Genomic DNA, 25,152 nt, shown 5'->3' on the forward strand with positions numbered 1-25,152 from the left:
CCGAGGCCCAGCTATGCAGAGAGAGAGTGAGAGATGCAACAAGCGGTGGTTTTACACCGGTTTTAGAAGCGGTTTTCTTGTTTTCTAGTGGTTTCTTTTTCGTCTTTCCTTTTACTTTTTATCATTTTCAATTTCATAAACATTTTGAAATTTTGTGAACATTTATAAATTTATGTAAAAATCAAATTCATGAACATTTTCCAAATTTGTGATTTTTTTATAATTCACAAACAGTTTTTCAAATTGGTAACACTTTTTAAACTCGCGGATACTTTGTGAATTCACGAACATCTTTTAAATTTGCATATGTTTTCGCAAATTGATGAACAATTTTCAAAATTCGGGATAACTTTTTTAAGACTTTCAATTATTTCCTTGAAATGTGTGTAAAAAATCATATTCATGATTTTTTTAAATAAGAATTAAACTACCAAAACTGAAAAATGAAGTAACAAATCGGAAAAATAATCAGGTATGCGCTCGCTCAGAATTGTATGGTGTCTACATGTTTTTCAGTTACTCCATCGTTAAAATTTATAGTGCATCTTATTAACTTTTTTATGTTTCTTGATATTATAGTTTTGTTTTAAGAGTTTGGACGCAGTTGTTCTAATCCCGGGCTAACATGGGCTCGGGTGAACAGTAAAATCAAAAATAATTAAAAAATTCTGAATTTTTTTTGTGTAAAACTTTAACAAATGTTTGATAGCTTGCAAAAAATTTCATAACCATATGACATTGGTATAAAATGTGGCAAAAAATCAATGCTCCAAAATCTTATTTTCAAACGCATTTTGGAGCATCAATTTGTTTCCTTTTTTGCCACATTTTACATGAATGTCATCTGATGATGTAATTTTGCAGGTTATCAGAACATTTGTCAAAGTTCCATACAAAAAAACTTGGAATTTTTTTTTAATTTTTTTATTGTTCATCTGAGCTCATGTGAGCTTGTGATTAGAACATCACTTTCGGTTTTAAAAATAGAGTCACAACAAGCCAATACATGCAACAGTACTTATGACCAACGGCTCCATGAGGCAATGCATGAAACATAAACAATCCAACATAATTGCTCCGTCCTAGGTATGTGAGTTTAAACTAAAAAACAGTATAATTTGGCAAGGAGAAAATGTGTTGATCTATTGGAACAAAACTAAATTGTTTCGAGTGAAAAAAGTTTCAAAAGAAAAATGAGCATAAAATGGTACACATCAAAGCCAATGAGAAAAAAACATGGCATGATGTTGTTTGTTTCCCTAGTCTACATCGTTGGTCCATGAACAATGGAAATGGCCCACGATGTTTTTGGGTCAAGTTGGAATGGAGTAGAAACGGGCTAACTCTTTTGTTTGTCCTTTCTTTGTGAGGGACGAAAGCTTACCTTAAACTAAACGAAATCATAGTTTTAAACCTGACCGGACTGGTGGTTTGACCAGAAAGAACTGAAATCGCCGTCTTGTTTGGTTTTTTATGGTGTGTTGCTCTTTACTAGTATGTCTATTTTGTGTGTAAACTCTAGATTTCATTTATAAAAGACAAGTCACAACCAAAACATTAACATTGTGTGTAATTGGATTACATAGAGCAGCCTTAGTTCGGCAATAGGCTAAAGAGTGAGCTTCACTACGAGTGTACATGCAAGTGTGTTGAGGAGTTGAATACATAGCATCTTAAGCTTATCTATGGGCATTGCTATTTCTTTCTCTTTTGATTGTGTACTCCCAATTGTCAACCCCTTCAGTTCTCAAAAGGAGCCTCTCTAAACTTGGTATGATACTCTAATGTCCCGGCTTTTCTTTTGGTTTTCTGGTCGATGCCACCATGGCAAGAGTTTCCTTATATGCCGAGTAATTTGCATGTTGATGAAGCCAGAGCTTGGAGGCAACCATGGATGCAAGATCCAAAGCAAGAGCCCATGCCTAAAGAGAGAGTTTCCATGAGTGAGTGCCTGCACAAGAAGTTGTTGAGTGTTCAAGATGACGAAGTGCACACATGAAGACCCAAGTCTTGCAATCTTGGTAGAACTTGCAGGAGGAGAAATGGCAGAGCTTTGCGTGTTCCATGGCCCTTGTAGGATCCTTGCCCTATCATTAGAATACACGATTTTATAAGGAGGGTCTTCCCTCAGCAAGTCTTTTCAGGTTGCTTGTTTGGTTCTTCAATTGCTATGCATTTGCTCCATGTATGACCCACAAAGAATTTTTATGCTTGGATTGTTTATGTATTTCCAAAGCATCCAACCTTAGTAATAAACTCTAGAGTACACTCTTGATAACAAGTGCAGAGGAACCGATCGATCGTATCTGGAATGGTTGTACAGCCTTGTTGAAGAAGTCCATCAACCCTTAGACATAAAATAGAAAAAAATCTTTGCATATTGAAAAGAGAAGGAAATATGTATGTCATCTTCCATTTGGCTACATCTTTTCCAATGAACATCGTTGTGTTTTGAACGGGTCATGCCTCCAGTTGTAATAACCTTCCTTAAGAGACTTGAAACAAGTTTGGCCCTGGGTGATTCCTTAAAACTACATTGGCAGCCAAATTTGTGTGCTTGCACTTCTAGGCTGCCAAAGTGGCGTTCTTGGTGATTCCTTAAAACTACATTGGCAGCCGGATTTATGCTTGCACTTCTAGGCTGCCAAAGTAACGGTCTTGGTGATTCCTTAAAACTACATTGGCAGCTGGATTTGTGCAAGCCAGAGAGAAGTCAAAGTTCGATAAACACTTCCCGATGAATAAATAACATTGGGTTGATGTTTCGAAACAACTATGTCATCATGATTAATCAAAAAAGATAGGAATAGAAGCAAATTACTATTAGCCCGATTAAACGAGATGGAAATGAAACAAGTTCCAAGATTTTCAATTGGGAAGCCAAAGGTTCCAACTGGTGTTAGGATACGAGTAATTTGATCTTGGATGTTAAGATGACTACGAATGTGTTCAAGAAAAGGACACCACATGGTATACTAAATATTAGAGTTGTCGTCAGCAATTTGGATAGTGCAATTAGCACTAAATTTATCTTTAGTATTCAAGATTGAAATGTCGTAAGCAGGAGGACGGTTCCCTTTCGCTTGTAGAAAGAACTATCATGAAAACACTTAGCCTTGAGAACTCAAGAAATCGTACTTCCATATTTCATACTCATGATTTGGCCGTCGTCTCCTTGTCATGCACGCAGTATCGTCTTCACAGTAGTTTCGTTGTTGTTGGGTCATAATTGAACAAGTACGTTGGTTTGGTTATGTTTTTCTGCATGACTTAAGGGTTTTCTTTGTTCCGGCATATTTTTTATTTTGTAACCATGTCCACATCGTATTTGCTCTATACTCCCTCTGTATCAAAATATAAGATGCCTTTTGACACTATGATAGTGTCAGAAAATGTCTTATATTTTGAGACGGCGGGAGTATTTACTTTCATCAGTTTTTAATTTTGTACTTTTTTAGGGTTTCTCCATCTGTTTTGCTTTTCCCTAAAAAATACAAAAAAAAGTGATAACACTTTGATTTTGCTCTATTTTCATCCCTACACCTAATAACCCATGTAACAAATTTGCCTTGACCTCTCGGCAACCAAACTCATGGCAACTGTGAAGGAACGAGCACACCATAAAAAACACAATGCTGCTATTAAAAAATACTCCCTCCATCCATAATATAGTGCATATTGATTTTTTTGAACGTCAAAATTTAGTCAAGTTTGTAGAGAAAATTATTTATATTTATAATATCAAGTAGCTTGGAGGTTTTCTATCAATAGTTACCACAGAACCTGTTTGAAATTTTGATGGAGTAGAACTTCCCAAAAATCATGGAAAAATAGTGTAAGACTAAGACTGTAATGTAAGATCTTCTAGCAGAGCGATTGGAAAAATGCAACTTTATGTGCCTGGACAAAAAGCAAATGATTGTGTTCATATATACTCACTCTGTCCCAAGATAGGTTTCACTGCTCACCGACACTTATTTTGGGACTGAGGGAGTATGTCGTAGTGAGCTAAAATGTTTGTAATTTTTGCCGATGGCACTTAAACTCGGATTAGAAACTTCTACACTGTTAATACACGCTATAGGAAAAAAATAGGATGAATCTAATGATGCTGATTTGGTACTCTAGATGTCAATAAAATAATATCGCTAATATCTGGCGATCGAATCGTTCGCCCGGTCCCTCCTTTCCCATCGAACGTTTTAGTTTTTTTTTAGGCAAACTTGCAAAGTTTTTATTCATCCGTCACACAGTTTACAGGGACGAAGCAAAGATCTCCAGGGTGACCTAGCCAAACATGGCGGCCGGTACCCAGCGTTAAAGCATGCTTTGCAAGCTTATGGGCCTCAACATTTGAGGTTCTAAACTCATGCGAGAAAATGCAAGAAATAAAATTCTTAGAAGACTGCTCTATCTCAAGCACCACTGCTCCATAACAAGATGATGAAGCTCCCCTCGTAACTGCCTCGACTGCCTTCTTACAATCTGAAGCGACTGAAATCCTTGACGCGTATAGATCAGTGGCTAGTGCTAACGCTTCTCTTATTGCCAATACCTCAAGTACCTCTGGATCTTCAATGTGCATGAATTTAAGCGACGAAGCCCCCTGAAAAGATCCTGTCTCGTCCCTGCACACGACCCCAACATCACCAAAGCCTCCGGATCTAGATGTCGCAGCATCGACATTGATCTTCAGGTGATCGCTCTAAGGTTTAACCCATCCAGTCGGTTTCGATGGCGCTGGATTCTGTACTCTGTTGGTGGGTTTTGCAATGATTTGGGTATCAGACAAGAATCTCTTGCATAAAAGCATTTGTAGCAAAAGGGGTCTGTAGGATTCCTTCGTGAATCACTTTTCGACTGGCATACCAGATAGCCCACAGCGTGACTATCATGGTGGTAAATTCATGTGATGAGAGAGAGCTGCTCATTACAAACAGCCAGTCCTTCGCGTTTTCTTCTCCACTCAAACACATGTGTTGAACAAGCTCATCATCAGATAATGCCCACACGCTCCTTGAGAGTGTGCAATCCAGAAGTGCATGCCTCTAGCTATCTTCTGCACCACAGATTGCGCAGACATGACTAGGCGCCATCTTCCGGTGTTTTAAGAGATCGTAGGTGGATAATGAGTGTTGTGCCAATCTCCAAGTAAAGACCTTCAACTTTGATGGAACCTGAAGACTCCATACAGACGACCAGCCCCTCCTCTCTACCGCCGGGTTAGACACCATCTCAGTACTTTCCATCCAGGCTTCTCTTCCCGATTTTATGCCATATATGAGTTTATATGCAGATCGCACTGAGAACAAATTGCGAGGATCAGCAGACCATGCCCGGAAGTCATCAATTTGTCTCCTGCAAATCGGAATCTTGAGGATATCTTCAGCATCAATCGGTAAGAAGACTTGGCGGACCAGCTCTTCCTTCCACATCGCCGATGTCTGGTCAATTAGCTCAGCCACTCGCTGGGGTGGATCAAGGACAAGAGAAGTAATCGGTCTCAACAAACCTGCCCGTGGAATCCAGTTTTGACTCCAGATTTCCGTCGATGTTCCATCGTCAATTCTGCGGATGATGCCCAGTGTCATTATGTTCCGTCCATCAACTATGGCTCTCCAAATTTGGGAGGGGTGTGACCCTAGTTCTGCCTCCAGGATTGATGAGTCTGGGAAGTAAATGGCTCGAAGTAGCCGGGCACTCAAGGACTCGGGATCCTGGAGAAGGCGCCAGGCCTGTCTTGACAGTAAAGTAAGGTTGAATAATTCCATGTCTTTGAAGCCCAAACCTCCAAGGTTCTTTGGTTGCAGAATTACATCCCACGAAACCCAACAAGGCCTTCTCTTCCCTTGCTTACTCCCCCACCAAAACTGCCTGATAATTGTTGTGATGCTGTCACAGACGCCCCTTGGTAGTCTAAAGCATGACATGAAGAAAACTGGGATCGCTTGTGCCACTGCTTTAATGAGAATTTCTTTCCCCGCCGAGGATAGCAACAACTCCAACCAGCCTTTCACTTTTGCCCACACCCTGTCCCTTAGATATTTAAAAGTGCCGTTTTTGGATTGGCCCACCTCCGTAGGCAGCCCCAAATATTTCTCACTGAGAGACTCATTCTGTACATTAAGGCTGTTTTTCACCTCCTCTCTTAGGGCAGTCGGGCAACCCTTGCTAAAATAGATTGACGATTTGTCATGATTTACCTTTTGTCCCGAAGCAGCACAATATAATTGCTACATCGACTCGGCCGCCGAGCTATCCGTCGTTTGAGCTTCAAAAAAACGTCCGGTGACCTTCCCACGACTCCGTCAGTATTTATCCAAGACTAGACACTCAACAGGCGCTCGCCCGTTCACCTCCTCCACCATGTCCATGTCAACCGGAGTAGAGCCGACGATCGATGTGAAGGTTTTCGTGGACAAGGAAAGGGCCAAAGTGCTCTTCGCGGAGTCCGGCAAGGAGTTCGTCGACGTTCTCTTCGGCTTCCTCACGCTGCCCCTGGGCACCGTCGTCCGCCTCCTCGGCGGGCAGTCTCATGTGGGATGCCTGGACGAGCTGTACAGTAGCGTCGAGGGGCTCTCCACCGACTTGTTCAGGACCGAGCCTTGCAAGGCGATGCTGCTCAAGCCCATCAACTCCGCGGCGAAGCAGTGCTGTCAGTAGAAGGTCAGAGTCGACGACACTAAGCACCGGGAGGTTTACGTCTGCGGTGACACGAGCTGCAGCGTCACCGCGTTCAGCTCCGTCCCCGGCGCCGGCTGCCGGTGCGGCAAGGTCATGGCGAAGCTAGCCGCGGAGAGGCCGGAGAATCGTGGTAACGCTGCTGCCGGTGGTGCTCACTCAGAGGATGGCGTTTTTGTCAAAGGAGGCATGAAGTTTGTCGTCACTGATGATCTCAAAGTTGCACCGGCCTCAACTTCCCTCATGCTCACCCTTTTGGACGAGTTTCAAGTGCCAGATCCATCCAGTCTTGAGCAGAGGATTCTCCGGTTCAGTTCTGACAAGGTTTTTCTCTCTCAAGTTCTCAACTATTACCTCTATACATGAATATAAGACGTTTTTGCAGTTCAATTTATAGAGGGAGTAACTTTTTAGTTTGAGCATTATGCCGAATCGTGCAACATACACTATTTAACTTACATGATACATCTGCTACAGATAATTGACCTGCTCAGGAGGTCATTAACTTCGCAGAACCCGTTAACTGGTCACTATCTTGACGTCGCTGTTGCGCCTGATGGTTCAGTAGTGGATATGCTCCCTGAGTACTTGTATCCTGAAGAACAAGATAATGAGGCTGAGCACTCACTGGTAAATGCTAGCCTAAGGGTTCTTCAGACAAAGAACAACTCCAAGGTGTTGTACGCCGAAGTTGGCGGCGATTTTGTGGATCTTCTCTTTGGATTACTGACCATACCTCTAGGATCCATAGTGAAAAGATATGGGAAATCGGCATCGAAAGGATGTTTTGACAATCTTTACACTAGCATAGATGGAAGTGCTCAAGGATGCTTGAGGCCAGAATGCCAGAACTTGCTATTGTCCCCAGTGTTGACGCCCTTCTTTGGCTGTGGCGCTAGCACGATGCTTCAAGCGCAAGAACTAGCTCCAGATAATCAAGAGATCAATGCTTGTTTGAAGTGTATCAAGGATCGTGGTTTTGCGAATCTTGTCACTTGTCATGGGAAATTTTGGTACAAAAAAAGTTATCATCAATATTGCAACGTGAGTGTAAAAACCACAAGCCTCTGTGAGCTGGATGCAAAGTCGCCAAAGGGAGGATCTGACAACGGAGGAGCATATGTAAAGCACGGACCTCAGAAATTCATTGTGACTGATGATCTGCATGTTCTTCCTCTGTCCTTAGCAAGCACTCTGCAAGTTGTTGTTGAAGCCAAACTTTAGAGAAAGGACCTTGTAGAGAAAGAAGTCGCCCTTACAAAACCCCAGGTTGTTATTTCTGTCATAATATACACATTTTGCCTCACAGATCATAAAACTCACTAGCCTTTGATTGACCAGCTCTAGGTGTTGCTAACTTTTGAACAGGTTATGGAACTACTCAAAGCTGCCCTGGTGACTCGCAGAGCTCTTAGCACCGTGCTTCTGCCCGCCAAGATCAACAAGAAGCTGCATTACCACAGCTTCGGTCTATATTAGCAGCTCCTAGCAACATTGCTGCTTAGCGGCACTAATATGCAGTATTACTCTTAATTTGGTTAACCTGTTGTGGGTGCGTAATGGTTGGTCTTTTGGGTTCTCAGAATAGCCAAACTGTTGCTATTGTGATTGTTATCTCAGTATGGTGGTCTGTATTCATAGTTCACTTGGATTTCCTTGCTTGACTAAGCAACTTGTGGCTTTTGAGAAGCGAGGCTTCTAGGGTGCAAGGCATTTTTTTGCTGATTGTTTACTGCATTGCTCATAACGTCTAAAAAAATACCGGTTCTCTACTACATCCTTCATCAGTTTATTGTATTTCTTGGTCAGCTATGAAGGATTAAAGGAGCCGAATATGGCGTTGACGATTGATCTTGGGAGCTCCCAGATCGAACAAATCGTTCCTTGGGGACCGATCTTTCGAGTAAAGGAAATTGTTTCCTTTTTTTTAGAAACACCTATAACACCTTCAATTACAATTATAGGTACATTGATTTGGATCTAAGATCTAAGAAAATACAAAGTAACTCCTATGACTAAGAATTACAATGAAATCGTTTGAAAACACCTTCTTCGCGGTATCAATCTCTGCTAGAAGAAATAATACAAAGGCTTCGGCAAAGAGGCAGCAATTGGACTGGAGCAACGATGTTGTCACTCTTTCATACGCACGAACATTACCAATAATGATTTTTGAAAGCACCTTGATCCAAAAAGATGGGAAGCATTGCTTTGATCAGCTTCCACCGCGACCCCCAAACATCACTATATATAGGCCCCTGGAAAAGAAAGCCCAGTTTTTGATGTTACTAATACAAAAAGGCTTAAAACTAGTACTCGGACATGACTTTAAAATAGCTAAAATTAAATACCAATGATTATATAGTAAAACTCCCATCAAATTTAGCATGGATCTGATGAAAAATGGCTTCAAAACTGTATTTGCAAAAAAAGCACTTAAAATAGGGAAAACAAAATCTAAAAAAAATTCATGCATGAAAATTTATAAATTGTCATTCTAACCTAAGTTGCCATTTTGTTTCATGATATGATCCAAAAAATCAAAAGATGGAAAAGGTTATAAAAGAGTGCCATGATAACAAAATTGCCATAGTGTGTTTAAATTTTCTATGGTGCTCAAAAAATGAAATGTGCCATGGAGCAAAATATAAAATTTGGCATGCTATGAAAAACTGGGAATACATTGCCATCATCCAAAAATAAAGGAAAATAAATTTGTCGTGATAGAGAATAGAAAACAAGATATCATGGATTGTTAGTAAAATTTGTCATGATTGAAACAAAACTTGTCATGGTCCAAATAATAAATTCGGCATCATATTTAAAAGCAAATGTTACCATGGTCCATGAAAAAGAAAAAAAATTGATGGCCCAACAGGAAAAGTCATGGCAATTTGCATCTATACATTCTGGCAAAAATGTGGATTAAATTTGCAAGGTATTTTTACTATATTAATGAAGACACAAAAAAGGTAAGATTGCGATCATGTTGCGGAACACAAAAAGCGTAACATATACTATTGTTTAATAATAATTGCCATGAGAGATGAAAGTAAATTTACCATGATCCATTAAAAGCAAAAATTGCAATGAGTGATGAAAGTAAATTTGCTATGACAATACTGGCCATGGAAAATAAAAGGTAAATTTGTCAAGGGGACCCCCTCTCCCCCTCCTATTCATCATTGTCATTGATCCGCTACGACATTTCCACAAGACATGGCTTGCTGCACAAGATAAGAGGTATGGAGCCTCTTGCAGTATTTCTCTCTATGTCAACAATGTGGTGGTTTTCTTGGGGGCCATAAAGAAAGATAGAAAAAAATTCTTGCATTTTGAGGCTATTTTGGTGAGGTGACAGGATTGGAAACCAACTTCCAAAAAAGGTATTTTGTTCCCATTCGATGTTCAAACTGTAACCTCGAGGGCATCCTCCACAAACTTGTGGCTCGTGTTTCCCTATCAATTTGGCAACTCAAGAGGGCCGACCTTCAATTCCTTAAAGACAAAGTGGCTGCCAAGCTTGTCCCTTGGGACAACCAAAATGTTACCACCACTGGCCGGGGCACCCTTGTCAAAGCGGTACTCACCTCGTAAGCGATCTACCATGGAACACCCCTCATTATTCCACCGCCCGTCATTCAGAGCATCAATAAGATTTAGAGGGCCTTTTTTGGGCAAGGACCGACAAGGTTACAAGAGCCAAGTGCAAAGTTAATTGGGCCACCGTCTGCTGGTCGAAGGATCTTGGAGGCTTTGGGGTACTTCACCTCAAGAATTCCGTGTGTGTTTTGCGCTTGCATTGGCTATGGTACGAATGGAAAGAGCATACCAAGCTTTGGGTGGGGATGGGAAACCCATGTGATAAGTTGGATTCGATCTCTTCTATGCATATGTTGCCATGACCATCCGAAACGATGATCGCGTCCCCTTTTTGGACTCCCCTTGGCAATAAACCAATGGACTTCGCACCCATAGTTTACATGGCCTCTTCACGAAAAAAAAATTGGGAAGTGAAAGAAGCATTGATGGAGAACGCTTGGATTACAAAGATCATCCTTACGAAATTCACTTCCATTGAGCATTTTGGGGAATTTGTGAAACACTGGACGTGCCTTCATGAGGTCCAACTGAGGGAGATGAGCAGGATAACACTATTTGGAATCACACGGTGAGTGGTCACTACTCTTCGGCTTCGGCCTATAAAACACAATTCATTGGGTGAACTAGCACAACCCTCCGGTGCACCATTTGGGCTCCTTGGGCTCTTCCTAAAGCAAAATCCTTTGCTTGGCTCGCTACCAAAGACCGTATTTGCGCGTCTAGTCGATTAGCCAGACGTGGTTGCCAAAACTCTGGCTTATGTCCGCTTTGCCAACAAGTGCAAGAAAGTGGTGCGCGTCTTTTCGTCAAATGCCGCTTCCCTGTCCGGATTTGGAACTTGATCAGAGAATGTTTGGGGCTCCATGCTATTGACACATCATCTTGGATGGCGGAGCACTCGCTCAAGTAATGGTAGAGCAACATGTCAAGCGACAACATTCCCAATAGGAGTACTAATGCCTCCCTCACCATGCTCGTTGGATGGTCTATTTGGAATGAGAAGAACGTGCTGGTCTTGGGCGACAAATCAACCCCACCCCTGATCATCTTCAACGGCATCAATAGGGAAGTAAGACTTTGGGTTATTGCGGTTGAAATTTTTTGAGTCGTATCATAGTGGTAGACTAATGGTTTCATGCAATAAGGGCTGTGTAACTATCTTCTCCTCTCTTGAGTTATGAATGAGACAAAGTTTATGGTCCGTTTCGAGCCCCAAAAGAAAGAACTACCTTCTCGCAGACGATGATGCCAGATGCCTCATCGATCTCGCAAAGGCAAATTCATCTTTTGTTTATGCACACGATTACACATGCCATTGCTTCCTGGAAATAAAGTAACTTTACGCGACCAGAAGATGCAGCATGTGGCATGATCGAGCTGTCCACTCCATCCATCTGTCCATCGAGATTTTTCTTCAGTTAAAGTAAGATATCTCTGCATGTGGAGCCCGTTAAACATTGCAGTTGATTCATCTTAATAAAGTTTATTATCGTGCATGTGGAGCCCGTAAAACAAATGGTTTACTAGTTGCTTGCTTCGCTAGGTTGTACGCGCAGGGCGATCTCGACTGAATATATTTTTTGCTTCGAGATGTGCGTGCGTGCTTACATTCTTTTACAGGTTAGTCAGCCTCTGCGCACCTGCTCAAAGCAGCATCAGACACAAGAACAGAACAGAACCACCTCGCGATCTCCAGACAGAGTCCACTATGATTTTATAGAATCGCATGTCGCATCATCATCATACCGTTAATTATCACGAGATATATACGATTCACTTCAGGCGCAGTTAGTTGGCCTTTACGTCAAGGTGCAAACTCATCGATGAGTAACGAACTAACCAACTGTCAATGGGTGTGGCTAGGTCTCAGTCGACTAAGATTTAACCAAGTCTCAGTCAAGTGGTATAACATTTAAGAGGAAAAACGAAAAAATTAAAAATAAATTTTGCGCGGATCTCAATGTAATATCTTACCGATATAGCATCGACTATGACTTTGTTAAGTCTCAGTCGACTAAGGTTTAGCAAGACTGTCTGTCTATTGGCCTCTTAAACTTTTTGCTGTAGTAGGTTTCAGTGGTACTGTAGCTCCTGGTCGATCAGATCGCTCAATGGCACGTACTGTGCTGTCTATATCCGTAGATAAACTTATTACTTATGGTGCGATTCTAAGCTGATCTTGGGAGAGAAGGACGGGTACCTGTGGTATGCGTCAGTAGCTTGCTTGCTTGCCGTTCCCTCTTGACCAAAGCATGGGGTTCTGCCTAGCACTTTCTCAAGGCGACTTGTCCCAGGCCTGCTCTGTTCCAGCTGACCTTGAAACACACACACACTGCAACAGTTCTACATAGTGCTTTCTGAAGGAGACTTGTCCCGGGCTCTGTTTCAGCTGACCGTACAACACGCTGTAAGTAGAGAAATCTAGGTTCTACAAGGTCTCGGTGGAGAAGAGGATCTGGGGCTTTTTATTCCTGGGAGCAAGCGGAGTTTCACCAAGGATTCGATTCCAAATCAGATATACGTGGGGTGGACCGGTAAGGAAATGGAAGAGGGGCCATGCATCATCCACTGATTTTGTAGTGGAAAGGAGGACGGGCTATTCGGCAGCTGAAGCTCACAGATCAAGCGAGCATACAACACACACACGTCGCAAAAGGCAAAACATCTTCAAATTCGAATTATAAACAAGGAAAAGGCATCTGAAATGCCACGCCAGTCGATCGTAGTAAATGGACGTTCCATTGAGTATCCATATCTACTACTTGCTGACAAGAACATTCTTCGTAGATAGAAGCATTATTGTTGGATCATCTGCTGCAGTGTAGCGTCAAGTGGACACGGGAACCGCTGTGATACTGACAGCCACGATCATCACCCATGTGCCCCTACCGCTGCTTACTTGCTTGTAAACTTCTCTGCGTGGGGCTGGAGTTTCTATGCTCGATCGATTCATCCCTGGTATCGATCATCGGCTGTCGTCTACGTCGCGGCCGACCTGACCTGAGCTGAGCTATCCAGCGAGGCCCGGCCTGGCTGCGACGGGTGACAGGCAAGGCTCTCTCGTCCCTCTCACCGGTCACCGCGTCACTGTTCGCTAGCGCACTCGCCGCCCACGCCTTTGCGCGCGCGGTGACCGCGACGTTACTCGCCGCGTGGTCGCGTCCGTCGATTTCCCATTTTTGGCCGGACCGAGGTCACGTCTTCTCGCCGGTAATCCCCGTGATGTGCTTCAGCCGGAGGGGAAGGGGACTACGATGGCCAGCGACCGGGCAAGACACCAGCGTCGCCTCGGCGATGGCCTTCATGGGATCCAAGCTGCGGCAACCTCTCGTGTTCTACTTCTCCTTGACGATGGCGGCGGGCGCGGATGTGCAAGACGCCGCGTCGCCGACCTCCACCGGCAGGGTGAGGTGACGGACACGTTCACGATGGATGGCGCGAGCAGCAGCAGCACGGGAGAAGTGGTGCGACACGGCGTCGTCCATGGCAGGCACGATGCCTGTGCCACCGTGGTCCACTGCGTGCCGGCCTGGAGCATCACGCCACTCTTTGGCGAGTTGGCTTGGAGCAGGCGAGTTGCTGAACGACGCGCCGGCTTGGAGTTTCTGCCTCTACGAGCTGGCCTCCAGCCACCTGGACCGTCGACGAAGGCGGAGCAGAGAGTTGCCTTGCTCGTATCCGGCGGGCTCGACGGGCCACCCAGCAAGCTTGTATGCCGGAGAACTCGTCTTCCTGCTCGCCAAGTGGTGCGATTTTTGCATGGCTCTGGTATCATTTAAATAGCGCGGGGACTGCCGGAGCCAGCCGGCGTTGTGTTTAATAACGGACACTTCATGAACGGACGTGTGGCTCGAGTAGATTCACGTGCGTGTTTTAATGGATGAAGGCGGGCAGTCTGCGGCCGTTTGAATGTGGCAAGGAGGTGTGATCAACCGGACGAGCAGCGGGCGGTGTTCTCTCGGTTGGCGTGTCGCTTCAATGGCGGCAGTGAGAGGCCGTGTCCGCCTACGGCGCCCTTCCGTGAGGTCAAATCCCGGCTTTCAATGTTGGCCGCTGCATGCTGTGAGCTAGCATGAATGTAGCGCGGCAAGTGGCATGGCGCGTGGGATGAAAAGCACGAAAGGGATGGGTGAGGTTTGGGTGGCCATTGTGATCAGAAGCGGGCTTGGAAGCGATCTGAAAACGCGTGTAAAACCCCACATTCATCTACAGCTTACGGAAGAAAACATGTTCAGGCCATCCTCGAATCCATACAGACTCGTATTGAATGGATTTCGCGGTCTGAAGGGCAAAATCCAAAGATACGCGGGCGGTTCCGTTAGCCGCCAGCATCAGGTCTACTACCTTGTCGGAGACGATGGCGGATGCCTCATCGATCTTGCAAAGGCTAATTCATCTTGCATGCACACCAGACACGACTGCACATGCTTGCCTGCTGGAGATAAAATAATCACAGTATATTTTTGCTTCACAGGGATGTGCCTGCCTGGTTAAAAATACTGATAAATTACTTTTTTTTGAAAATGAAGCCTCTGTATCATAATGATGCATGCAGCCATCTTATTAAAAAGTTAGTGGCCGTGCACCTGCTGAAAGCAGCCTCGGACGCAAGAGATCTCCAGAGTCCACTACGATTTGTATACATAATAATCGCATCATCATCATTATCGTCATAGCGTTAATTATCAGGAGAATGCATGTCATTCACTTCACGAACACTCTATTTCGCTTTTCTAATCGACGAGGGCGCTCCATGGCACGTGAAATGTCAATATGTATAGATAAACTGATCGTACGATTCAGAGTCGATCTTCAGTGAGAAGGCAGTGTACCTGTGATATGCGTCATTGGCTTGCTTGCCGTTTCCTCTTGACCAAAGCACGGGGTTGTGCATAGTGTTTTCTCAACGACACTTATCCCAGGCCGGCTCTGATCTGGAGCTGACCTTTGTTATAACACGGTAGGGGAATCCTTTATTCCTGGGAGCAACCGGAGGTTCATGAAGGATTCGATTCCGATTCCGATTCCGATACAGAAAGAGGACGGCTGTTGGGCAGCTGAAGCGAGGCTGCCATGTCTGAATTCTACCGTGTCGAGCTTGCTGCGCGAGGAAGAGCGCGGTGAATCCATCCCTGCACCAGTACGGTTTGCCAAAGCTGCCGGTGCCGTCTACGGCCGGGCCTTTCCGCCTCGACCCCAATGAGCCCGGTCGGCCGGCGACGACCGACGGCGAATTCGCGGTGACCGCAACCATGCTCGCCGCCCCGCCCCCGTCAGTCTCATTTTTTGGCCGTGACGACGTCTTCTCGCCGCTCATCCATCACAGGTTGCCCGCTTCTCGTCTCGTGGACACTTGGGCGCTCCAATGGATCGGTCGCCTTTGCTTGCGCACACCCTTCGTACGACTGTCTGCAGTGCACGAGCACGGAGGGAGTGGGACCTGTTCTTGCTCCGTGCTGCCTCGAGATTTTTTTCTTCCCTTTGCACCTTTGTTTGTGTTTGTGTTTGTGTTTGTGCGTGCCTTTCTTTCATTGCACGCATCGAAACTACTGGACGGACGACACTAACCAGCCGAACCCCACACGATGCAAGAATGAACGGTGTTGCCTGATTTTGGTCTAACACATCAACGGCTTGATTCGTAGTGTCGTCCGAATATGTCGTGTGTATAGCAGCGTTCTTGCACGCACAGATTATCGCACCTGGGCTGGGCGCCTCGTGGCCCTTTGCCGGTCCTATTTTTCAGTGGTGCGTGGCGTAGCTTAAACTAACGTTACGTTGGGGGTTTCAACGGTCCATTTTTGATAAAAATACCATCCTTTATTCAACTACTAGTACCCCCTCCGTATCTTTCTACACCTCGTGTTAGGTTTGTCTGGAGTCAAATACTTCAAAGCTCAGTTAATTAGTGTATTATTCGCGTAGAGGGGACCGCGTAGACACCTGCATGCTTACGACTGCTTTTTTCCCCAAACCCTAAAACCTCTGGCGGCGCTGGTGGCGACTAGGGTTTGACGTGGAACCTTCTTTGCCCAACGATTCGTCGCCGGTGCAAGCGAGGTAGAAAAGCGGCAAGTTCTCCGGGCTCATGGCTGCTCCCAGCGCCGCGGGCTCGGGGGAGGGGAGCGATCCCCAGGCGGGTAGCGCTGCCAGGAGGAAACTTGAGGAGGCCCTTGGGAAGCTTGATATATCCGAGGAAGAGCCTACTCCTCTGATCCTTGACGATCGCGTCGAGGGAAGGCCGGAGGAGTGGCTATTGGCCGGTAAAATGCTCCACCGGAACCATATTCACATCCAGACCATCACTAATGCGCTCCGGCCGGCATGGGGCAATCCACACGGTCTGAAGTTCAGATCGGCGGGAGTAAACGTGTTTGTTGCAGAGTTCGAGACTCAGAGAGACAGAGATCGGGTGTGGGTTGGCTCGCCATGGCACATCAGCAAAAACGCCGTGGTGTTGGCGGAGTTTGACGAGTGCATGCGGCCCGATGAGGTCCAGTTTGATCGTCTGCAGATTTGGGCTAGGGTTATGGATCTTCCCTATAACCTAAGGGATGAGGCGTGGTGGATGCCGATCGCTCAGCGGATGGATAAAAACGCTCAACTTGTCAGGTTTGATCACAATGGCGGTTATCTGCGAGCAAGGATATCAATTGAGGTAGACAAGCCTTTGAGGAGGTGGATTTTGATTGGTTCTGCCAGGAGGAAGAAGATGGATGCGTATGAAATTCAATATGAACAGCTGCCCTATTTTTGCTTCTCCTATGGCAGACTAGGACATTCAGAGCTCTATTGTGCTACCCCGGGCTCTCGCGATGCCAAGGGTGAGCTACCGTTTGGTTCCAAGCTTCGTGCTTCGGATGATGCAAAGAAGTAGCCGGCCAGCGACAGTTCCACCAGGGAACCAAAGACTCAGAACAAGCCAGCCACTAGAAATTCGAGTACTAATGAGGAACCTGGAGAGGAAGTGACTTCTCCTAAGAAGAGCAAGCAGCAGTCAAAGCGCAAAGAAGCCCCACATCAAGTCTACAAACCAGTAGCTAAAACTTTGCTGCTCACCGATGGGTGTGTGAACGATCCTATTGGGGGTACGAGTGCAAGCATCAAGGACCCAACCTCAGCCAGTAATGAAATAGAAGGGGATGAATTTGCTCGTGATCCAAAGAAGAAGAAGCCTACACCAGAAAACTCGGCAGAGACCGCGGCGCGGTCCTGCCCGTCACAATGAGTGTTTTAAGTTGGAACTGCCGGGGGCTTGGGAACCCCGAGGCAGTTCGGGAGCTTCGCAGTATTGTGAAGCTTGAAGGACCCTCCCTTCTCTTTGTAATGAAAACGAAAATCAAGGCAAAAAGAGTTGAGGACTTGAAGTATACGCTTGGTTTTACAGGCAGTTTTGCTGTTAACAGTGTCGGCCTCAGTGGCGGCATAGGTCTGTTTTGGTCCAAAGATGTGACCGTTGATTTGAAGAATTTTAGTAAGAACCATATTGATGCACTAGTTCAGAATACTAATCAGAACGCTTATGTTTGGCGTTTTACTGGCTTTTACGGAGCACCGCGGGCGGAAGAGAGACATCACAGTTGGCGGTTCTTGTGTACTTTGTACAATATTCCCCATAGCGCATGGTTGTGCGTGGGAGATTTTAACGAAACCTTGTTTGCTTGTGAGCACTTCAGCAGAGCAGCTCGGTCTAAAACTCACATGAGAGCGTTTCGGGAGGTTGTGGATGAGATCTCCTTCCAAGACTTGGGCTGGTCTGGCACGGCTTACACATGGGATAACCATCAATCGGGAGATGCCAATGTCAAGGCACGGCTAGACAGAGCCTTTGCTAATGAGGAATTCCGTCAGCTTTTTCGTCACATACGGGTTAGACATTTACCTTCAGTTGAGTCTGATCATTGCTTTGTGATAGCAGAAATCAAGGAGGTTTTGACAAATCAGCCTAGGGCAAAGAAACAATTCAGGTATGAAAACGTATAGCAGACCCATATAGATTATGATCGCCCCGTAGCTGAGACTTGGCGAGGTATACCGCGGACTCCTGGTCTCCAAGGCATTGCTTCGGCACTTGGTACATTGCAGTCAACCTTAGAGCCATGGAGTTTGAAGGAGTTTGGGTGTTTGACACGTACCGTCAGACAACTCCAAAAGCGTCTGAACCGTGTTCAGTGTCAGGCCATAGGAACGGGGCCATCGGATGAGGAGAAAAACATTGTTAAAAAATTGAAAGAGGCCCTGCATCAAGAGGAACTGTGGACTCGACAGCGGTCGAGAGTTCCGTGGCTTCGTGAGGGTGATCGCAACACATCTTACTTTCAAGCACAAGCAGCGCAACGCCAACGAATGAATAAAATCACAGAGTTGCGACGAGCTGATGGCACCGTGTGTGCTAGTGGAGATGAGGATAAAGTGGAGGTGCAGACTTTTTACCAACAGTTGTACGAATCACAAGGCTTTGCCGACCCATAGTTTTTGTTATCGCATGTGCCGATCAAGGTGTCACAGGCGATGAACACCGATCTTTCCAAACCCTACACCCCGGAGGAAGTCAAGGTGGCGTTATTTCAAATGGCTCCGTCCAAGGCACCGGGTGTTGATGGCTTTACTGCAGGTTTTTATCAGCGCCATTGGGACTTACTTGGTAATGATGTAACCAAGGCAGTGCTTGATTTTCTAAATGGGGGCGAGCTACCATCGGGTCTGAATGACACTTCTATTACTCTAATTCCCAAGGTCAGACACCCCCAATCAATAACTCAATATCGTCCTATTGCTTTGTGCCCAGTTCTATACAAGATTGCAGCTAAGGCAATCACTAATCGCTTGAGATGCATTATGGACGAGGTAATCAGTGAAGAGCAAAGTGCTTTTGTTCCTGGACGCCTCATAACTGACAATGTTCTAGTTGCTTATGAAAGCATACATACAATGAGGAGAAGAAAGAAGGGCAAGAATTACTCATGCGCGGTCAAACTTGATATGATGAAAGCATATGATCGCGTTGAGTGGCATTATCTGGAAGCTATACTAGTTCGGCTGGGCTTTTGTATGAGCTTTGTTAGATTGATAATGAAGTGTGTCTCTTCGGTTCGGTTTTCGGTGCGTGTCAACGGAGAGCTGCTACCATAATTCACACCAACCAGAGGATTCCGCCAAGGAGACCCAGTTTCACCTTATCTTTTTCTGCTTTGTGTAGAAGGTTTTTCCTCATTGTTGAAATATTACAATGGAATAACTATGGACATGGGTCTGAGAGTGAGCTATAGATCACCATGGGTCACACATTTGTTATTTGCAGATGATAGTCTGATCTTCATCAACGCATGTAATCCAAGTGCTCTCAGACTTAATGAAATTCTCAGAATCTATGGAGAGGCCTCGGGGCAAAGTGTTAATCATGATAAAAGTTCGGTTTACTTCAGTTCTAACACTCCTGGTTCGTTGAGGCAGGTTATGCAAGCAACATTAAATATCCATGTGCAAGCATTCAGCGAGAAATCCCTGGGGCTACCTACCGCTGTGGGTCGGATCACAAGTGGCACATTTGATCATATCAGCGAAAGAGCTCGGGGGAAAATGCAAGGTTGGTCGGAGAAATTATTGGCATGTGCAGGCCGAGAGACTCTACTCAAATCGGTCGTCCAACATATTCCTACATATCCAATGAGCACTTTTCTTTTGACCAAAAAAGTTTGTAAGAGTCTTACTTCACCAATGGCTAACTATTTTTGGAGTAGCTCTCTTGACAAGAAATCACTGCACTGGGTGTCCTGGAAGGAGCTAGCTACACCCAAGTGCAAGGGTGGTATGGGTTTCCGAGACCCTCACATTTTCAATCTTGCTATGTTGGGCAAACACGCGTGGCGGTTCATCACCAATCCCAATTCCCTTTGTGCAAGAGTTTTGAAAGGCCTATATTTTCCCAACACTGACTTCATACGGGCTTCTGTACCCAAGTCGGCGTCGGCCACTTGGAGGGCGATCATCGCTGGGAGGGAGGCCCTACGGTCTGGACTGATTTCCCGCGTGGGCGATGGCTCCTCCATCTCGGTTTGGAACGACAAGTGGATTCCAGGTACAATATCTATGTCTCCTATTTTCCGGCCACAACATACGACCGTCGAGCGTGTGTCCGAGCTTATTGATCCATCTAATTAGTCGTGGAGACAAGAACTTGTTCGACATACTTTCATTGCTCCTGATGCTGAAGCAATATTGAATATTCCTATTCGGCAAGGAGGAGGAGATGATTTTCTTGCATGGGCATTCGAAAGATCAGGGAACTACACTGTGAAGTCGGCGTACCGTGCTCTCGTGACTCAGAAAGAGCGAGTTGCTCTAGAGGAAGGGACGGCTACCGAAACCTCAGAGGAAGATACACAGTTGTGGATATCTCTATGGAAATTGAATGTCATCCCAAAGGTTAGGGTGTTCTGGTGGAGGGTTCTTCGTGGAATTCTCCCAGATGAGGCCACTCTTAACTATCGACATATTGCAGAGATCCGTCGATGCAATGTTTGTTTGGCTATGGACGAGAATCTGGAGTATGCACTCATACATTGTTCACACGCAAAAAGCTTCATATGAATAAAGCTCTCTGGTTTCCCCGCAAAAAAAAAATACTTCAAAGCTCGACCAAGTTTTCATTAGAACCATCATCAAATAGTATATTTTATAATGTATTTATTAAGCATTGCAAATGTTGATATCTAATATTAATTTACTCAAACTTTACAAAGATTGATTTTTGACAAATCGTGCACGCAGAGTGAAAAGAAACGGGCAGAGTATCACACTGAAACACGTCTATATGTATCCGATTCAGAAGAAAAAAAGTTAAAACATCTTATAAGAATCATAAGCCGAGGGAGTAGTATTCAGCCGCTGAAACGCATTGCAAAAGACAGAAGGAAAGAAAAACATCTGGAATGCCAGGACTGAATTTTAGTAACTTCAAAGGAGGATGCGGGCGGCGGCCCTACACGTGGTACAGTCTGTTCAACCTACCAACCTTCATAAATCGACTTGCAGTGGAGCAGAGTAGGAGCAGCAGTACAGACAGTAGTATCTAGCTCCTGACAAGAACATTCTCAGTTATTATTGTTCGACATTGAATGAACGCCATTGAATCCACCAAGCATTCCATGCCCAGCCTGCTGCGCTGTTGGGACGTTGCCTGGCATGCATGATCATCGTCAGAATCATCGTCAGATCAAACGGTGCCGGTCTGGAATGGTCTGTTCTTGTTCAAGATCACAATCGGTAGCATCACCTTCTTGCTCAAAAGATTAAAGTAAAAGTATTGCTAGCTAGTAAGCCCCATATGACAGAGATAAGATGAAAAATATTGAAGGAATAAACCCACCCACTTCAGGTTGAATATCAAGGTCAGTAATACAGCAGAATGAAGAAGAAAAATCAATTGAACATGACAAAGACATGCTCCATAGTTCGGTCGACAGAACCAGTACACTGTCTGTAATCAGCATGTAACCAAAAATAAAGATTGTCCCCTCCTATGTACCGCTCACTGTCAAATAGTGAATGGCAAATCGGCAGCAATGGCTAAAAGAGACAAATGTACATACAACAACAAACACAACAGGTAGTATATCTCATTGACCTCCTCATCGCCACTCTGCTACTACTACTGAAGTACCAGTAAAACTTACCACGGGGTCAGGACAGGATGGTCCAGATACCTCAAGTACACAGAGTCACAGACCAGCAATCAAAATCTTCTTCAAGATGAGCAGAGTTGCATTCATACAGATCGGAGAGCAGAGCAGAGCAGACTTGCACCACGCCTGGAGGTTCTTCTTGCGGTACTACTATCCATTAATTATGTCTCTGGTAATTGACCATGAATGGATTTGAATTGATCCAATGGCAATGAGGTTTCTGTATCAGGAAGGGAGAGCTCCAATGGCGATGGGTTGCTGCTGCTGCTGCTACTTGTGGATGTGGGTGTGGGTGGGGAAGCCGTCGACGAGCTCCACCGGGTAGCGGTCGATGCAGTCGTCCCAGGGGGTGCTGGGCGACGGCTTGACGTTGCGCAGGGCGTGCCAGACCGCGCTGTTGCACTTGAACCCGCTGCCGAAGGCGATCTGCCAGATGCGGTCGCCGCGCCGGACCCGGCCCTTGGCCTCCATGTAGGCCAGCTCGTACCAGATGGAGCTGCTGGAGGTGTTGCCGAACCGGTGCAGCGTCATCCGGGACGCCTCCACGTGCACCGGCTGCAGCTGCAGGTTCTTCTCCAGCTCGTCGATCACCGCGCGCCCGCCGGCGTGGATGCAGAAGTGCTCGAACGCCAGCTTGAAGTCCGGGATGTAGGGCTTCACCTTGGCGTTGAAGAGCTTCTTGGACACCAGCGTGGCGAAGAAGAGCAGCTGCTCGCTGAAGGGGAGCACCAGCGGCCCCAGCGTGGTGATGTTGGTCTTGAGCGCGCCTCCGGCGATCGCCATCAGGTCCTTGGACAGGGAGACGCCCGTCTTGCCCTCGCTGTCCTGCTCCTGGTACACGCAGTTGAAGGCCTTGTCGTCGGCGCCCTTGTGCGTGCGCACCACGTGCTTGAGGCTGTACTTTGCGCGGCGGCGGTCGGCGCCGCGGTTGGACAGGAGCACCGCGGAGCAGCCGACGCGGAAGAGGCAGTTGGGGATGAGCATGGACTTGCGGTTGCCGAAGTACCAGTTCTGGGTGATGTTCTCCGTGCTCACCACCACGGCGTAGGTGCCGCGGTGCACCTGCAGCATGTCGCGCGCGAGGTCGATGGCGATGACGCCGGCGCTGCAGCCCATGCCGCCGAGGTTGAAGCTCCGGACGTTGCCCCTGAGCTTGTACCGGTTGACGATCATGGCGGAGAGCGAGGGGGTCGGGTTGAAGAGACTGCAGTTGACGACGAGGATGCCGACGTCCTTGGGCTTGACGCCGGTGGCGGCGAAGAGGCTGTCGAGCGCGCCGAACATGACGGACTCGGCCTCGGCGCGGGCGTTGGCCATGGTGGGCTCGGGCGGGATAGCGTGCATACCCTCGGGGCAGTAGGTCTCCTCGCTGAGGCCGGAGCGCTCGAGGATCTTGCGCTGGAACTCGAGGGCGTCGTGGGAGAAGCCGCAGAGCGCCGAGTGGCGGAGGAACTCCTGGAAGCCGACCTTGAGGTGGTCGGGCGCCTTGTAGCAGGCGAAGTCGACGAGGTAGACCGGGCGGGGGCGGGTGAGCGCGTACACGGTGGCGCCGAAGACGAGGACGGCGGAGAGGACGAGGACCGAGACGAGGTTGTACTGGAGGTGCAGCCAGAGCTGGCGGAGGTCGTCGGGGTCGGTGCGGCCGGCCTCGAGGACGATGACGGCCATGAGCGGCAGCAGCAGCAGCGTGATGAGGTGGGTGATGAGGTAGTGGTACCCCAGCTTCACGTACTTGAGGTTCACGCTCTGGAGGAAGTCCGGCAGCCGCCGATGGCTCGGCGTGGCCGCCGCCTCCGTCGGCCCGGCCGCGGCCAGCGGCGGAGCGATGCCCCCGTTCATCGCCCCCCTCCCCGGATCGCTCGCGCGGCTAGATCTGGATGCGGAATCTGGACTGGGCAGTCAAAGGCGGATGGATGGGTGGATGCCGATGCGTGGACCTCTTGCGGGGGGAGGCGTTACTGGTGGTGTTTGACGGCGCGTGCGAGTTGGGGTGGGGGTGGGAGGGGGCCGACGGTGGCCGGCGGGGAGGGAGGCGGTGGTGCGTCGGGGGAATGGTCGGTGCCGGCCGGCGGAGGGAGAGGATCCGGCGGCGGCGGAGGAGGAGGAGGAGGAGGCGGAGGCCGTTGTTGGCAGAGTGGGAGGGGATAATATAAATAATCGGCGAGGTGGGAGGAGACTCCAGAGGAGGGTTTTTTGGCTCTGTTCGCTGGATGGGATTTTGCAGGGGCACCCTCGTAGAATGTGGTATTATTTCGGTTGCTTTTGGTTTTTGGAAACTGGCACTTCGGTTACCGATTTACTGACTTTCTCTTTTGTAAAATAATTTTTTTTGAAAGTATTTATTCACAATGAATCATTGGCTTTGAGTTGAACTTCTTATTTTCAACAACCAAGAATATTTAGTACATTTTTATTTGACTTTTCCTTAATTGTTTTGCTATTTCTCGTGCAAATATATACAAGATATTATTCCTGAGTGTGATTTGAAGACGAGATTCGTGTGAGGACACAAAATGAGATAACAGCACCTTTTATCATACATCCACCGATATGCGTACTGAGAAAGCGTTATTTATCACTGCACCGAGCGATATACCTTTAAAAAAGATTATAGCCACATCGACCTGCATAGGAATGTTCGCAGATGCTGGTCACTTTCTGGATCGATGGCACTTGAGAGGCAACAATTCCGTCTTGCCAAAAGCCAAATGCTTTTTTAACTATATTAGAAGGACAACCTAATGTTAAACATTGTAGAAACGCGCCATCGCTAACTTGCAGGACGGGCCTTCACAAGCCCATCCACGGAAAAAAAAAAACTAGCTGATCACGTGAGAACAACCCGAATGCTCATAGTTTGGATAAGTACTCACCTTCGCTTGATCAGGATCGCCATTTGTGGCTTGATGCTCCGCACGACACCTTTTGCATCCGTATGAACATTATCGAGCAATAAAGCTATGACTTTCCCTAAAAAAGGTAGAGTGGTAAAATGAAAACATTATCAACTCTCCGTTTACATATATAATAAATACAAAGGACTGATTCTGAGCATCGCTCGTTTTTTGCTAAGATACCCAAAGAACCACCACCCAACCCCAAGTTTTGCGACCTTAGGAGCCGCCATAGATGCCCCCAAGTCAATGTAAGAAGGCAAGGAACCACTTTCATGTTCCGTTTCAGC

At 46.5% G+C, this 25,152-nt stretch overlaps 1 protein-coding gene and 1 pseudogene across 1 annotated transcript; one reads left to right on the forward strand and one right to left on the reverse strand.

Annotated features, from left to right (window-relative positions):
- Positions 1–6,364: 6,364 nt before the first annotated feature.
- On the forward strand, positions 6,365–8,160 carry LOC119356170 (annotated as a pseudogene).
- Positions 8,161–21,222: 13,062 nt separating this feature from the next.
- Positions 21,223–24,071, reverse strand: LOC119292558 (3-ketoacyl-CoA synthase 4-like). The gene has a single exon (XM_037571361.1). It carries the CDS (start codon positions 23,805–23,807, stop codon positions 22,239–22,241), a length of 1,569 nt encoding a protein of 522 aa, XP_037427258.1. The 5' UTR covers positions 23,808–24,071; the 3' UTR covers positions 21,223–22,238.
- Positions 24,072–25,152: the final 1,081 nt, after the last annotated feature.

Source organism: Triticum dicoccoides, chromosome 1A, assembly GCF_002162155.2.
Source record: "Triticum dicoccoides isolate Atlit2015 ecotype Zavitan chromosome 1A, WEW_v2.0, whole genome shotgun sequence".
Classification (NCBI taxonomy): Eukaryota; Viridiplantae; Streptophyta; class Magnoliopsida; order Poales; family Poaceae; genus Triticum; species Triticum dicoccoides.

What these genes read in the sequence shown, in the direction of transcription:
- LOC119292558 (XM_037571361.1), bottom strand. Translation starts at nt 23,807, where the DNA reads ATGAACGGGGGCATCGCTCCGCCGCTGGCCGCGGCCGGGCCGACGGAG.